The sequence below is a fragment of the Pseudochaenichthys georgianus genome, chromosome 6 (assembly GCF_902827115.2).
Source record: "Pseudochaenichthys georgianus chromosome 6, fPseGeo1.2, whole genome shotgun sequence".
Classification (NCBI taxonomy): domain Eukaryota; kingdom Metazoa; phylum Chordata; class Actinopteri; order Perciformes; family Channichthyidae; genus Pseudochaenichthys; species Pseudochaenichthys georgianus.
In genome coordinates, this window is record NC_047508.1 from 34,537,369 (window position 1) to 34,553,340 (window position 15,972).

General features: G+C 39.9%; 1 protein-coding gene across 2 annotated transcripts; it reads left to right on the forward strand.

Annotated features, from left to right (window-relative positions):
• Positions 1–59: 59 nt before the first annotated feature.
• Positions 60–15,960, forward strand: LOC117448317 (periphilin-1-like). 2 transcript variants are annotated; one of them, XM_034085564.1, is made up of 10 exons: positions 60–212; positions 703–756; positions 1,606–1,679; positions 2,043–2,276; positions 2,664–2,725; positions 4,891–4,953; positions 5,183–5,364; positions 8,151–8,221; positions 9,612–10,046; positions 15,317–15,960. In XM_034085564.1, coding segments are annotated over exons 2-10 (1,296 nt in total). In that variant the 5' UTR covers positions 60–212; positions 703–755; the 3' UTR covers positions 15,491–15,960. The 2 variants fall into 2 exon arrangements, with proteins under 2 accessions (XP_033941455.1, XP_033941456.1); XM_034085565.1 differs by having other exon boundaries at positions 5,186–5,364.
• Positions 15,961–15,972: the final 12 nt, after the last annotated feature.

Below are 15,972 nucleotides of genomic sequence, written 5' to 3' on the forward strand. Positions count from 1 at the left end.
CACATTACCACCTGTCGCCACCAGAAGGCGGCAGCGCACTGTTTTCCGGAAGTGGTCATTCAGCAAAGAAGAGCGTCCATGCTAGGGGTTTGTTTTGGTTCTCCTTTGCAGATCCACGAAGAAAACAATTCGATTGTCGAATTGTAAGATTTAGCAATAGGATAATTATGTAAAACGCACTTTGTGACCAGGAGTATTACGATCATTTACAGGTGGGTGATCTTTTAGCGTCATCCTCTTGTGCTGTGATGCTATTAGCTACATGTGTGCTCGAACAGTGCCACTTTAATTATGTGGAGCTTCGTGATACAGGAAATACATTTTAGTTAGTTAAACCATCTCAATCACTCGCTGCAATTGCTCTATTATGCGTTGTCTAATGATGTCCACTTCCCCTATCGGACTTTCGATGTTTGGATCACACATATTTTACGTTTACTTTAAAAGATAGTGTGTAGTGGTGAATTGTTGTAACATTGTCCCCAGCAGATGCCATTTAAGTATACATACACTGTAATACATCAACTATTTGAAAAAGGGGTTTTACTTGATGCGAAGTGAATGTCAGAAGGCTTTGGTAGATGTATCGTTGTGTTGGAGAAGTGGAAGTGGGTTTGATGTTAACAAAGGTCTGTGTGTGTGTGTGTGTGTTCAAAACAAATATACCCGCTTAACAACACTCTACCCTTTCCCTTCTTCAAGGTCCATCATTCTCTACTGTGACATATTGTGAATACCAGACAGCAGACCAAATCAGTAAGTACACAAACACAACAACACTTTGCATGTGTTACAAGCATAGCAAGATTCAAGGCTTTTATTTTCATTTGCACATAGCTACAGTGTAGATATGTCAATGAAAATGTTAGGTCACAGGCTCCTCCAACAGTGCAACACAATAAACAGATAACACAGTGCTGGTAAATACAAACAAAATAGAATATCAATAAATAATAAATAATATATTATTATTATATATAATTTTATTATTATTATATAATATAATAAATGATCTTTTAGAGAGACTGCCACCTAAAACTGGGCTGTACCACTTTTCTCAACATGTGGAAATGTCAAGTACATATACCTGAGCAAGTTAATATAAGCCTACCAGTGTTAGGCTTTTCACTTTGCACACTTTCCAGTGTCTTAAGATGACAATGTGTGGGACGATCAATTAATTATCATCTATGTCTGCAGACCCCTGCTTCTTCACCTTTTTTCTTCTGGTTTGATGTAGGATAATTTCCCCAGTAATTACAGCCACTAATAAGTCAGAATCTCAGAAAACCTTTTAGTGTGGAAACCATTTAGTGAAATGAACATGAGATGAGCATCAGAAAACTTGACCACTCTGTGTCTTATGCAGACTCAAGCTGATGATATGAGCCCTCACCTTGGTTAAAAAATACTTCCTGGCAATGCATTCTAAATATGAATAACTATCTATGCCAAGCCTAAGAAAAAAACCCAGGATTTTGCGATGACAAAGCCACATTTTTCACTGCATATTCATTAAATAACATAATAACATTTACTTGATAGCTGAAGTTTGAACTAATGATCTGACCGATGGACAAACACATGACTTTTTTGTCTTTGCAGTGGCATTTCACAATGGCCGAAATCCGCTTAGAGAGAAATATGAAGAGTGCATTTTAGGAGTGGATTCGAGAGAGGTAAGGAGAGATGTTGTTTTCTGTATCCAAATGTATTAATTGAACTAATAAGTGCAGAGAACTGATTCATTTACTGTATTGAAATCACAATCATGTGTTTAGCTTTTTATGACCATGACATTTATTGATAGTAGTATTTAGTATTAATTTACTTTTCTTCTTTTGTTGGTCCCTCTATATTTGGGGGATATTGTTGTTGCATCTTAATCTTTAAATGCGGTGTTTCTGCATCAAATTTTGCACAATGCAACATTAATTGGCATCTTAGGAATAGGTTCATTTCTGGTTTGAAACATAGGTACTTGCAAGCATGTTTAAAGAGCGGATATATTTGATGTAATATAAACTATTGTTTTATTTCAGGTGACAGTCCATCGAGTTGTTAATATTGTGGAAAAGGGGAACTCCATGCCTCGGTCAAATGTGAACTATGGTTCTAAAAGTTCAAATTTTTCAATGTGGAATGATGGTCCTCGGAATTACCAGGACTCAAGAGAATTTCACGGCCATGACAGTTACCCACAGAATGACCGTCAATATTTTGATGATAATTCATACAACAACAATTATCGCAGAAATGCCTCACCTCCAAGAAATGTAAGTAAAAGTTGGTAAGGTTTAAAGAATTACATCTGTTTTTTGTTTCAGGTTTTAACAAAGTTATTTTGACATTCAATATTACTCACAAAAACCAAATGTCGATTTTCTTTTACACGTCTTATAACCTTTTTAAAGTGGATACAAAAAAAATGTAAGCGTTGTTATCATCCATGTTAATGAGCACACATCTTTTTCACTGCTTTGATGGCGCATTGTAGCATATATTTACCACTTAACATGAATGTTTACGAAGTAACTTGCATGCTAACATGGATATACATCCTCCTTCGCATTTTCAAGATAAACACGATAGTGACCTGCTTCCACAAATGCTTTCATAGGGACCCTTTAAGTTTGTTTTAAATGTGATATTTGTTTTTTTAGGAGGGCCAGTATTCCCAACAGCCCTATGGCAGAGATGATTTAAGGCATCAGTTAGCCTCAAGGTAAATAACATCTTACAATTATTTTAATATTTTATTTTTAGTTTGTCACATGCTGTTTAGTCAGATGGTCAATGTCTTCATTTAATTCTTAATGTAATGCATCAAACTGTCCACAAGGTGGAAGCATGGTTCCGTCTTTTGAAAGGTGAGTATATTTGCTTGATACACAACAAGGTGTGTGACTTGCATGTCAAAAACTGGGTCAACCAAGCTTATGAAAGTACATTTCACTTTAAATCTTTTTTTTAAATGATTACTTTAACATTTAACCCAATACTTGAGAATATCACATGTATTATAACAAAAATATTGCTTTGGCAAATACCTTGGCATAAAATTAAATCTTTTGGAAATATATTAAGGAAACACTTTTAATTCTCTGTGACCACACTGCTGTTGAGATAAGTTGAAGAGCTTTCACAGAGTATCCAAGCCAAGCAGTTCCATCAACAGACACTCTTCTCGCCTCGGCCACTTTAACATACCAACACTTTACGAAGCTCCCCTCTCCAGGAGTCACACCAGGCTAGAGAGGGGACAAAGAGCACTAGTGTCTACTCACTCCACCAAACAACCCCAACCCCAGCCGAGAGGAAAAACAGCTGGACCACGCCCTCTTCAGTCAAACACCCACACACACCCACACCCACACATCTCAGATATTCTGAGCATCGTACGACTCATTTAAATTAGATATGTTCAAGTTCCAATTTGCCCTAAAATCTATTTGTATTTTGAAGACTGTTTTACTGTACGTATGGGTACCTGACTATTGTTTTAAGACAGACTCGACACACTGGCACAAACCTTATCCCTCCTTTAATGGCACACATGTAATAATGCTCCATCATTTAAAAAAAAAAAAAAAAAAAACGTTATACCAGCAGTGTTTTAGTTTCGCAAAAGATTATGCTATAGCTTCTCCCGCAGCTGCGTCAGAAAACACAATAGTCTGTAGGATCCTTATTTATTTATTTATTTATCCAAAGCAAGGGTCACTGTCATGGGGAGTGGTGGTGTCGTTTTTGTGGCCACCTGCGTAGACTCTGTAGCTACAAGTAGCCCCTTACCGTGCCACTATACAACTAGGGGTGTGGAATAAAGACAAGAAGTACAAGAGCATAATAACGTTTTTGCAAATGCCAAATTAATCATTGCCTTCTTTTTTCTGTCCTTTTTAATTCCAGTTTAAAAAAAATTAAAACTAGCTAACTGGTTTTCTTTGTGTATATTATAAGGAAACAATGCCATATTATTATTAGTTTGTTTTATCTCGTTGTAGCCTCGCTGGATGCCCGACCAAGTTACTGCTTATTTCGGGTCATTCCTTAGTGTATTGACCGCCATCTCGGCTTCAATATACGTGTAATATCCGGGGGAAGAACAGTTCCCTCGAGAGAACTGTTTTTTTTCTCAAAATTAAGTAAATCACTCGTTTCTCTCTATCTGTAACCTTTTGATGTTAGTTTTGAACTGCATAGATGGCAAGTCAGTGTTTGAAGTAGCCAGGACTCAGCCTGCCATTTGCCAAACAGACCACGAGTCGTAAAAGTTTGAAGCCTTGTTAGACCTGCTCTTTGTTTAAGATGTGGCTTGAGTTCAGGCAGAGGTCATGAAAACCAGGTGCCTTTGGGTCATTTATACCTCTGGACTTTAAGGTCGTGCTCGGGCACTAAGCTACAAGCCTGGAAATAAGGGAAACAAGTGGAAATTAGCGACGATTATTTTCAGTAGATGTGCTAGGATTATCACACATCATAGTTAGATGACAGTGAATTGTGATTTCAGTTCCATATTCAGGCTTAATAATGACTCAGCCTCCAATTGACGACGCATGGGAATGAAAGAAAACCAAAAGTGTGCCAACTCTTGCGAGTGCCAAAGAGGAAGATTGCCACAATTTCACAAATGAATCAGTATCCCACTGGGACTGAATTGAAGTCTTTGCAGTTTTGTTTTTGATTTACTCTGTTTCCATTACCCACCTGAAGGCCTTCACTGAAGGAAACCATTTCTTTAAAATACAGTAATAATGTAAGTAGTTCATTTTAAATGAACTAATATACCCCGATTAATCAAACAAATGTTTCCATGTGCAGAGCAGCTTTGCCTGTTCTTAATTTGTCTGTAGTTTTTAATTCTGTGTTTTTTTTTATGTGTTTCAGGAGCAATAGAAGAGGCGCTCCCTATTTCCACGGCAGAGGTCGAGGGTCAGGCCCTCCTTTAAGGTCAGTGCCCGAAAGAAAGGTCACTGCCCTCACATCCATATGGTTTTCTAGTATACCTTTAAACAAACGTCCAACTAACGGGACTTAAAATAAGGGTCTGGTTTTTGATGTAAGAAGTCGGCTTCCTATCAAAATGACAAAACGATAAGTTGGTGAAGAGCATTTACAGACATTAATTATCCAAAGCACTCAGAACTCCTAAAATTCTCCTTTTGTTGCTTTTTTTCAGTAGAGAAGACCGTGACGAGTACAGACGCACTCCTACACCTAAAGGAATGAAACGGGAACGCTCTCCCGGACGAAGGGAAGCACACCCACCTGTAACTGTCCGCTCGCTATCTAACACCAGCAGCAGGAGCTTCTCCCCCGACAGGGAGAGGATTTTAAACTACCAGCAGCCTCTGAAAAAGCGTAAGTATTTAGACTTCTGTGGATCTCAGCACGTTCACAGCTTAGACAAGACCTCAGGTGCAATAAGCTGATCAGCTGGAAGGTAATGCTACCAGACAAAGAGAAATAATTAGAGTGTTAGTGTTTAGTCTTAACAAGCCTTCTTACAAAACGTACTTGTGTATTTATTTATAATAATATTAATAGCAGTTATACAAAGGCAGAAAAACAATATATTCTGCTGTTGTCCATCTTTGCATCTTTAAATCTATTTTAAATGAAAGAACCAACCGTAACGGCTTATACTGTCTGACCAGCATTATATAATGTCCAATAACACTGCACCACTTTAAACTACAAGACACTGTGATTGGCCACAGCATGCTACACCTGAAGAAGCACAGCTCATAAAACACGGTGAAATGATGAATTGACTCTTATCTAGTCCAATGTTTGTCGTCACAGCTGTTATTCCCTCTGTACTCACAACAACAGAGTTGATTTTCCCTTTCACAGAGGCATACATATAATTATAATGTCTAAAGGTATTAAGCCATTCCAGGTGAAGCATCTGTTTTCCGAGGTGCTGTGTAATGTGAAGGGTCAGAGTGCGCTGAAACACGTTAAGATGTTAATTACACTAACACCACACACACACTTACACAGGCTGGGAAAAGGATACCCTCGGTTTATTGGATTGGCTTAGGATTCAGAACCTGACCTTTTCGTCTGTTCATGCGCCGCTTTAACGACCTCTTCAAAATCACTTGGGCTCTGTCATTTCACATGCTTTCTTTTGTGACTCTGACAGGCTTTAGAACTTTAATAAGCAATGCTGAGCTAATGAAATGTACGGATACACATGTTACAACAACGTGTTAAAAGTGATCTGACATCAGCAATATTATTAGTCTGAGGCAAAGCAGTGTGGGCAGCCTTTCCTCCAGTGCTTTGATTTCCAAGACACATAAAGATATTAAAGCTGTGAAAATGTAGCTGCATGTCGTACGGCCTTTTGAAGATGTAATAAAACAGTGAGAGCGCAGTTGTACCTCCCAACCCCACTCCCATCTGGGATACTAATTAGGCCAGCACAGCAATGTAAAAAAAGAAAGGGCTTCAATGATAGCGTATGTATATTAAGCGTTGTCATGCGAACAGAAGCTGTGTGGGCCTTGGTGGTCTCAGCCCTATCACAAAAATGTACATAAATGTCAACTCGAGAGATTTATCGACTAAATATAATCAGACCTCCGGATTCGGGTCACACCTTTCCTGAAGTTGCCCAGGCAGTGTGTTTTAAAGGCATTGAAGTCACTAAAAGAAACATGTTAACATATTTAATCAAGTAATTTGTTTACATCTATTGTAGTATTGGTTATTGTTCATGCAGCACATCACTAATCAGATGTCTTTACTGCCCCAATTTTAAATGGGAACCGTTTTTACATGCAGACGTATAATTTTGAGCAGCCAATTAGACGAGTGTTTACCCGTATACATTGCAGATAAATCTCGCTGGGGAGATCAGGTTTCTCTAATCTTCTACCCCGCTTATGGAAACCAGTTTTCTGTTCAGATTAGTGGAACGCACTGAGGGTGTGAGATGCGGGGCCAGCGTACCTTCCCTGTGTTGAAGTTTTCTCCAGAGAATGAGAGTCGCATATAAACTACTACTACATGTCGTAAAAAAAAAATGGCCAATATGCTCCAAAAGAAACCCTTGTTGGAATGTCAAACAGCATGTAGAAACCCCCCCCACGTCTTTTAGACATCATAATTAGGGTGGCTGCGTCGAACAATTTTTGTAACTTTACAAAACCCACAATCTGAGCAACACGCCTCGGTTGTACAGCGATTGGCCGTATGCCAGATTTTGAAACTACTCTGCACTCTCTTGTCTAAATATGTGCACCGTGGTCCCCATTCAAACACTTATTGCATAAAGCTCCTGTGTATTATGGCGGGCCTCCTCTTTATGTGTGGCCATTGGGAACAGCTACACTTCAGCCTTCTTAGTCATATTAACTAGTTTGTTTTAACACTGTTGTATTTCTGATGGTACACACTACAGTATCTGAGTATTCAGCCTTACTAGAGTCTTTGTGGGGTCCTGGAGAAAGAGCCACATGGGGACTACTTAGTCCCTGCTGAGGGACTCAAATTAAGATAGAGGCTTTACCTTGGCTCACTCTAATCACTGTGGGAGAGTCCTTCAGTAAAAACAAACAACTTGTTCAAATTAGATTTTTTTTTCTAGACACATTGGAGCCAGCAGAAGACGATATTTCAATCTAGACACAGATGAACTCCTCGACCACTATTGTGTGGGAGGATTCGACAAGGGAGCATTACAAAAACAGGGATTTAAAGTTTTCAGCCGCCTCATGAGGCCTTGGCTTTATGATTGTTCACGATGACAAGTGAGTGATTGTGTGATGTTTCAGCAGACAGTGAGTGTTCCTCTGAGTGTTTATATAAAATAAAAGGTTATTGCATTCTGCAGTTATTAGACAGCAGAGTGGAGAGAGCTGAGGAACCAGTGGACCCTGTTTGAACTGGGAAGGCTGCAGTAAACGTGGCTTGCTTCCCAGACCAATGACCCTTTAAAACGCTCCCCCAGAGTGGATTTTACTACAGAGCAAAATCAGATAAAATAATGCTGTGCTGCCCTTGTGTATTCGATTCATTTCAACCTCTTGTTATTGTTGTCACACTTTAGTTAGACGTTTTTATTTCCCACAATTGTCTGAGGAAGGTTACTTGTGTTGTTCTCCATTTTCATCTGACATTTCACTTCTCCGTAGATAAGACCAGTGTGAGCCACACTCCCAGCCCCTCTGTAGAGGGGTCTCCTCACAGCTCTGGATCTGCAAAGGTAAAGCCAACATTTCACAGCGATCTAGCGCGGTATAATCTTTACAAAAAACCTGTTCCAGTGAGTATAAATACATGAATTGAAAATGGTAGCTTCTACATGTTTTTGTACAGTTGCATCTAAAGTAAAAGCTTGAAAAGTCTCCGGTGATATGAGGTGTATATTCAAAGCAATAACAATGTAATCATTTTTATATTTCCGAAGCATTGAATACCCAGGAAGACAAATGCACTTTGTGTCATAATCCTTCGGTCCTCCCCTTTCTTGTTTTTGACATAAACATTTGGAAAGAGGATATTAACATATCACATAGAATAGGATAATTATCAATACTGTAAATGCATGTCTTGAGTAAAAAAGGATATGCATTCATCACACAGGTTTGTAATATTACAACAATCAAGATTCAAAGGTTTTATTGTCATATGCACAAAGGTACAGTGTAGAAATGGCAATGGAATTGTTCTGACCTGAGCTCCTCCAACAATACAACATATATAATAAAATATAAAAATACAAAATAAAAGGTAGTGCAAAAAGTCTATATATATCTTTCTTTTATGTCATGAATATTGCTTATTATAAAGCAAACTCTCAGGTCTTAGTGTCCTGTGCATCAGTGACAGTATCACTTTTAATTATAACAGTATACAGTTTAGTAAAGTATATCAATGTATAGTACTTGTGTATTGGCCTAAAAGTAGACAAAAGCACAAGTATACCACTGTAAAGACTAACATAACTTAAAGGTCAGTTTCAGAAACCGGCTGGAGAAACACTTTTTGTTATATTCCATGGAATTCTCTTAACATCCCGATAGCAATGAAAGAAGTGCTTTGACAAAAAATCCATTAAAAAGTTCATCTGTGGAAGTCGTAGTACTGTAAAAAGCACGACCAATCATCTGAGCCGGCCCGGCTACAATAACTGGATGGCCTACCTGCCTGTCAGCCTTCCATCTGTGCACAGACTTATCTCGTGCCCTCATTGGTCATGTGCGCGTTCGTGTGTGTTGGAGGAGGGGCTCTGTAAGGAAGAGGCAGATTTTTTCCAGCTGTGTATTTTCAAATTCTAGCGATCTCGAGCTGGTTTCTCCAAAATGAACTACCCCACCTTTAAGAAAATAATATATTCCTTGTTAGAAAGCAGAACTGACTCATGTATTTGGGTCAGTTGACCTTTGACTGTAAGGATCCTTTAGTCAGAGAGAGGGACTGTAAATGGCTCCTCTTTTCTGTTGACTTTAGGCATGCTTAATGAGACATGTACCAAAACAAGAGCTCAACACTTGTAAGAGAGCAGAGTTGTCTCCATTTGAAACACTTTGAAATCAGAACCAGCTTCTAAACCTGGTGACCCCGGTTCTAACCTTTCACCTTTGGCCCTCCAGGAAAACGCTCCTGCATCTGTAGTGGAGAGGGAGGAGGTGGTGGAGACCAGTGTGGAGACCAGCGTGGAGACCAGCGTGGAGACCAGCGTGGAGACCAGCGTAGAGACCAGCGTGGAGACCAGCGTGGAGACCAGCGTGGAGACCAGCGTGGAGGCCAGCGTGGAGGCCAGCGTGGAGACCAGCGTGGAGACCAGCGTGGAGACCAGCGTGGAGACCAGCGTGGAGCCCAACGTGGAGCCCAACGTGGAGCCCAACGTGGAGCCCAGCGTGGAGCCCAACGTGGAGCCCAGCGTGGAGCCCAGCGTGGAGCCCAGCGTGGAGCCCAGCGTGGAGCCCAGCATGGAGCCCAGCATGGAGCCACAGCCGACACCAGACCAAGACTTCAAGGCTCGCCGGTCGGAGGCCATTAAGGCTAAGGCTCTGGAAATTGAGAAGGTAGTACGATTTTCTCCATGAAACGACCCAACTTCTGTTAATACTCTTAACTCTCAACAATATAACTGTCTCAACTTTCTTTGTTGTATCCAAGCCTTTCCAAATGTATACCAGCCTCCAATATAATGCAAAATGCTAGTTCTTAACCAGACATCATATAACTGAGTTAAAAAAACCTCAGTTTCTGAAAGTGGAAGCTTGAGAAACTACCAGATTGCTTTAATGATTTCCATTAAAACCTTAAAGCTTCAATTGACCGTATTCCGTAGTAAACTAGTTGTATCATCTCTTGTTTTGGGTTAGTGCCTCATTTTAAGAATGAGCGAAATAGCAACTTGTAGTCAGATAACAGGGTAAAGGTCATTTTTTAGAGAAACTTAAGTGGTGCCCTACATTGTTAAATAACGCACACTAAAGTACTAACGTTGTTTTGTTTAAATAAAGACAATCTATGTTGTCCAGCTGAGAAGTTGAAGCCCCCAAACTAAGGCTCGTAATAAATTGAAATGAGTTTCTTTACCACGTCGTTCCCCCCTGTTCTCGAGGAGTACACAGAAACGCTTTTTTACAATGGCTTTACGATTTGGCTGTGAGTCAAGGGGTTGATGTAAAAGGCGTATAAATGCGCCTTGGCTTGCTACACGTAATATTTAAGTTAATTGAGAAACATTTTTTGGTGGGTGGAGAGAAGGAGGATGAGTCAGCAGAAAAGTCCTTAGCACCTGAGGTTGTGATGCCTCTTGTGGCCTGCACGTTTATCCCTCCCCCTCATCGCTCGGCACTACAGTACCACTTATCTGTTCCCGTTAAAGCAGGGCAGGAATTGCCCCGCAGGATGCATGCGGCCCACCCACAGTGTGGTACGTCTCCTGGCATTAGTACACACATGCTTACCCTGCCATTTTTAACTGCCTCTAGAGACGTGGTGAGAGGCAGAAACCTCCACCGTGTCTATACTGTAACATCTGCCTCAGGCGCAGTTAAACACACGCCGATTCAACGGTGCTGTGTGCCAGGCTGAGCAGATCAGTTAGGGGGCAGAGCTGGATCTCGGACCATCAGCGCCATTTTCTTAATGTATATTACAGCCCTGTTAGCATGGGGCCAGATCATTTTGAAATCGATTTGCTACACTAGCATAGCTTAGTGTTTAAAGACGGAGCTTTTTGTAATGCATACTTTCCGTGGGTGTCTCGGGGTTATAAAGGACATTTAGAAACTTCATACAGATTCCTTTACGCAGTTAACATCCACGCTAATGACACACATAGTCATAAGATGTTTTAAAACCTTAAATGATTTGATTACAGGCTTAATGACCAGCATGCAGTTGTTTTGTAAACCTTGTGATGGAACTGATGACCAGCGGAGCAACTTATAAACCTTGGGATGGACCACAGGACAAATCGGAGCATGTAAAATAACAACAAAGAAAGAATATCCACTCATAACATAGAAAAGTGCCTGGGAGTGATTTTCAAAGAAGTCCATTCATCATTGATTTCAATCAGCGCAAATGAAAGTTATCCATTTCAACTATTAGCCCCTCCATTGAGAGGTCCGGTTTGCAGCTTGAGTGATTAAAATGGCTCTTTTAATATCCCCTAATGTGTACCAGCCCTCCACTCATTACCCCACTTCCCTTATTATACATGACCCCTGCCTGCATCGGTGCTCATTTGAACAGAGCCTCTCTAAATGTCCATGGGAGTGCCTTATGTATAATCTCACTCAGACCCCCACCCCGTACCCCGGACCCCAGCTCACTCCTGTCAGTATGTTCACAATTTGGACCTCCACCAACATCCGATTTGGGCAGAATCCCATTTTGTAAGGCTCCTCTTTAAGGCCCCTAGTGTTGCTGTTTCCACCCTGTGTGGCCCCTTAGTATCAGGCTTAAGATCAGCTCATGGTTCCCACTTTAAGGGGAGGTTTAGGTAGAACCTCCCTGCAGCCTTTTCCTCCCAGCACACAGAGCACGCTCTGGTCAAAAGTACCCTTCCTGTTTGTTCTAGTAACATGGGAGCAGTTTTTACAAAAATAGCACGCCGGTTGGAGCCGCTCCACGGTCGCTCGATGCAGTAATTAATGTAAATTGATGCTCTCCATCTCGCACACATTTATATGCATGGTCATGCAGATAGCTTACAGTCTTCTAAGCTCTGGTAACATCAAGGGATATCACTTAATTTGCGTTCATAGTTCATTAAAGGCCCACTTTCCCCATCCCTTTCCTCAAGGCTTTCAATTGTGTAAAACTGTATGTACGGAATATAATGAAGTGAAAATGTAATCGCTGTCAACAGAGGCTGTCGCTTAGGAACAGTTTTGTTTTGAACGATGGCAAACATAATCAACCCGAAGTGATTAGAGAGCTACTGGTTTATAGGACATTCACCACATGTTAGTGTCTTATTTTAACCGTGTTTCCTCTCACATCTTATAACCTGGAAACAATCTTCGCCTTTCTTAAAATCTGCTAACTTAGTGAGAATGTTTAACCGAGGAGAAACCTGCACTGCAGACGTAGCGGTGTGGAAATCCTCCTGTGTAATGTCCAATTAGAAATAGGTTAAAAATAGCCTGGGAAGGGACTCGTACGTAGACAGAAGGAAAGCTGTGTTGTTGAATGAAGTTGACCCTGAGCATAGCTGGCCACACGTGTCGTGAGTCTCTCCTTGTGGTCGGGCCTGAAGACTGTCATTATGTGGGGCCGCAAATTCGCTTGACATGATCTTCAGACATTAAATCATTCGCTAGAGTCCAAACATCTCCCACAGTCTGAGGTATTTCTGTCTGAGGTTACTCCACTTGCCTTCCTCTGTGTGTGTACAATGCATGTTGTGATACAGCGTTAAACTGTAGTGTTATATTCATAGTTATAAGTACCATAAGAATTGATACATTTTCTCTGTAAGAAGAGCAACTCTGTTCCAATGTTACGCCCCGTATCACAGAATATGGGTTAGGGATGCGGGAATTAATAGATAGGTGTGCAACTATCTGAACAAGCTGGTTTAGCAGGGGAATTATCAGGGAGAGAGAAATATGACATATTAAAAAAGCAATGAAGAAGAACTGACGTGATCCCGGGGCTGGAGGCGTTGAAAGTTTCATTGTGATTAGTAGGTAGAGCAGAAAATGAAGACCCTTTTTTTTTGTGTCATTTTATTTTTCACATCACCTTATTTCGCCTACCCTTTCTCCACCAGCATTTCCCTTTAGCCTCTCTTTTAGCCTTTACTTTGTGCTCTTTTCTGTGGTCAAAAACAGTAAGCGATTCCCATGTGGCACATTTTTTCCAACCTTATTGTTCCATGCTGAATGTCATGTTATCTTTTAGTATTTGACCTTTTCTGTGTGTGTAAGACCCCACCCAGGCAGGATAGTCTTGATACAAACTGTGGCAAATCTATTAAAAAACTGTACACTCACAGTCCCATATTGGATTTTCTATCCTTTCTCTTCTAATGAAACTTCTGTAAATCATATATTTCTCCCTATTTTCTTGCCCAAAAAAACATTGTTTTTACAGTTAAGTCATTTGACAGCAATATAATGAGTTTACAGAAGCTCTAGTGATCTCTATACAAATTGATGGATACGCCAGCACGAGTTAGCCTGAATACACATTATGTAATGTGTATCTCGGCACAGAAACGGCAGTTGTGGCTTTAAATCCTCCCATAACTGACAGCATCCTGGAATATAGCCGTTTGTCCGGTTAACCTCACATTCTGCTCAAGACTGGACTCTGATTTAAGTTGACAGGCAGCATTTTTCTTTTCAAAGTTAACAAAGCTGATTTGTTTTATTCCATTTAACAGACAGTTAATGTTTGAAAAGATGCTGTCAACTCTTTCTTGTTTTAGAAAATTTGACCGCAACTGCCCACATAAACGAAAATGGTAATTCCAATCTTAAAAGGAGAGGAAACTGAAAACGCTTGAAATCACTTCTTTGAAAATGTAGGTCCGCTGACACTTCAGTAAAATGGTGCAAAGACTGACTCAGACAATATGTTTTGGTGGCTAAATATGTCTTCTATGTCCACACATATCACCCTGTTTTTGTAAAGTTGACATGTCTCTAATCTTTGCTAGTAATTTTCCTTTGACAACTTGTAGTGGCCAATACGTGGTTGTCGTAGCCACAGAGAAGCCTTCCTTTCTGCTCTAGTGACTCTAATTTGACGGGAGAGGTGATCTGGGCTGCATTAACTCAACCCTAGAGGACCCCGATGTCCCAGACTTATCCATGACGGACTGGTGCAGCCCTAAAAATGTAGGGTGGGGTTAGTTCAGGGCCTCACATTTCGCCTTTTCTCTCCAGGTGATAAAGATGTTGTGAGCTTGCACCTGGAACTCTAATAAAGGACTTAACAGCCGTTTTGGGTCAGCAGTAAAATCTGAGAGGGATGTGAGAGCTTGTTACAATGTGGTGTGAAAGAATGCTAAAGCACCAGTAACATACTCTGACACCTCAGGTCCCCTTTGTTATGGGCGGACATGCACTTGAATAGGCTCGCTGCACACATTCACACACCTGTGTAATGGAATACCCCAATTCACCAGAGCTGGGTTCATTAAGTTCAAAGTAAGGCGTTGATAAAAGAGGTGGTTTTTTTATATTATTTGGGGTCAGTTCAAATGTATTATGTATACATTGTATGAATATAGGTTTTCTATGTGCAGATTTCTGTAGATGTTGAAGTGATTCGTGATACCAGAGATCCTTCCAGATGTGTTGTTCAGCCTATACACACATAAGTGACCATTGCATGTATAAAAAAAAAATATATATGTGTAATGTAATGTAAAGCGCTTTGAGCACTGGAAAAGCGCTATAATAAATGTAAGGAATTATTATTATTAATTATTATTATTATTATTATTATTATTATTATTATTATTATTATTATTATTATTATTATTATTATTATTATTATTATAAGGCAGTTCACTTTAAGTCTCAATCTTTCTTCCATCTTAAAACATGGGGAATAAAAACCCTCTAAAATACAGAACACTGGAATGCATCACTCAGGTTGATTGAAAAGCCGATATGTTTGATTATGTTAAGATGGGAATCAAATTGCATTTTGTTTTGTAATAACTCTTTATTTCATATTGCCAAAATGACCCGTAAACATAGAGTGCCTCAAAGACAGACCTATCTATTGATAAGGTTGGAAGTTACTTTACTCTTTATTCTTTGTATTGTATCATTAGAAACTCTTGACACCCCTGACCTGATTATTTTATGTGCAGCATTACAGGCAGGACTGTGAGACATTTCGCACAGTGGTGAAGATGTTGGTGGCCAAGGAACCCACCTTGAATGGTTTGCTACAGGCTCCGCTGGATAATAATCTGCTGGAGCTCAAAGAGCGCTGCCTTGATGCCCTCAGGCACTTTGTGAAGGAGCTGGATGAGGTATTATAGTAGCTGTACAACTCAGCAGAAGCTACAAGTCAACAAACGTGTTCTTTACATGTATTTAAAACCTGTATTACAATTTTTAACCAACAATTAGCAACAGTGATTCATGAACCGTGTTGAAGAAAAACTGTCAAATATTTTTTAAAATGTCAATTGTCTTGCTTTGTCTCATTGATAAATCTACTGATTAATGTAATAATTAAACTTTCCAATAAAATCATGTGTATTAGTGATATGAGGTGAATTCTACTATCTGTATCTATTTCTTGCAAATCATGACAGCGAGTGCACGAACTGTAACCAGTATTCTCAAACCAGTATCGAAGGGTCAAACTCCAATAATGTTTCTCAGATGTTTTTATTTTATTATATTTCAAATGGAATGGCTTTCTATGTATAGAACATGCATTTTTATTGTCTTTTAGATGTCTTTTTAGTTACACTTTTAAATAAAAGCTGAGGTATTAAATATAGGTCTTCTCTTG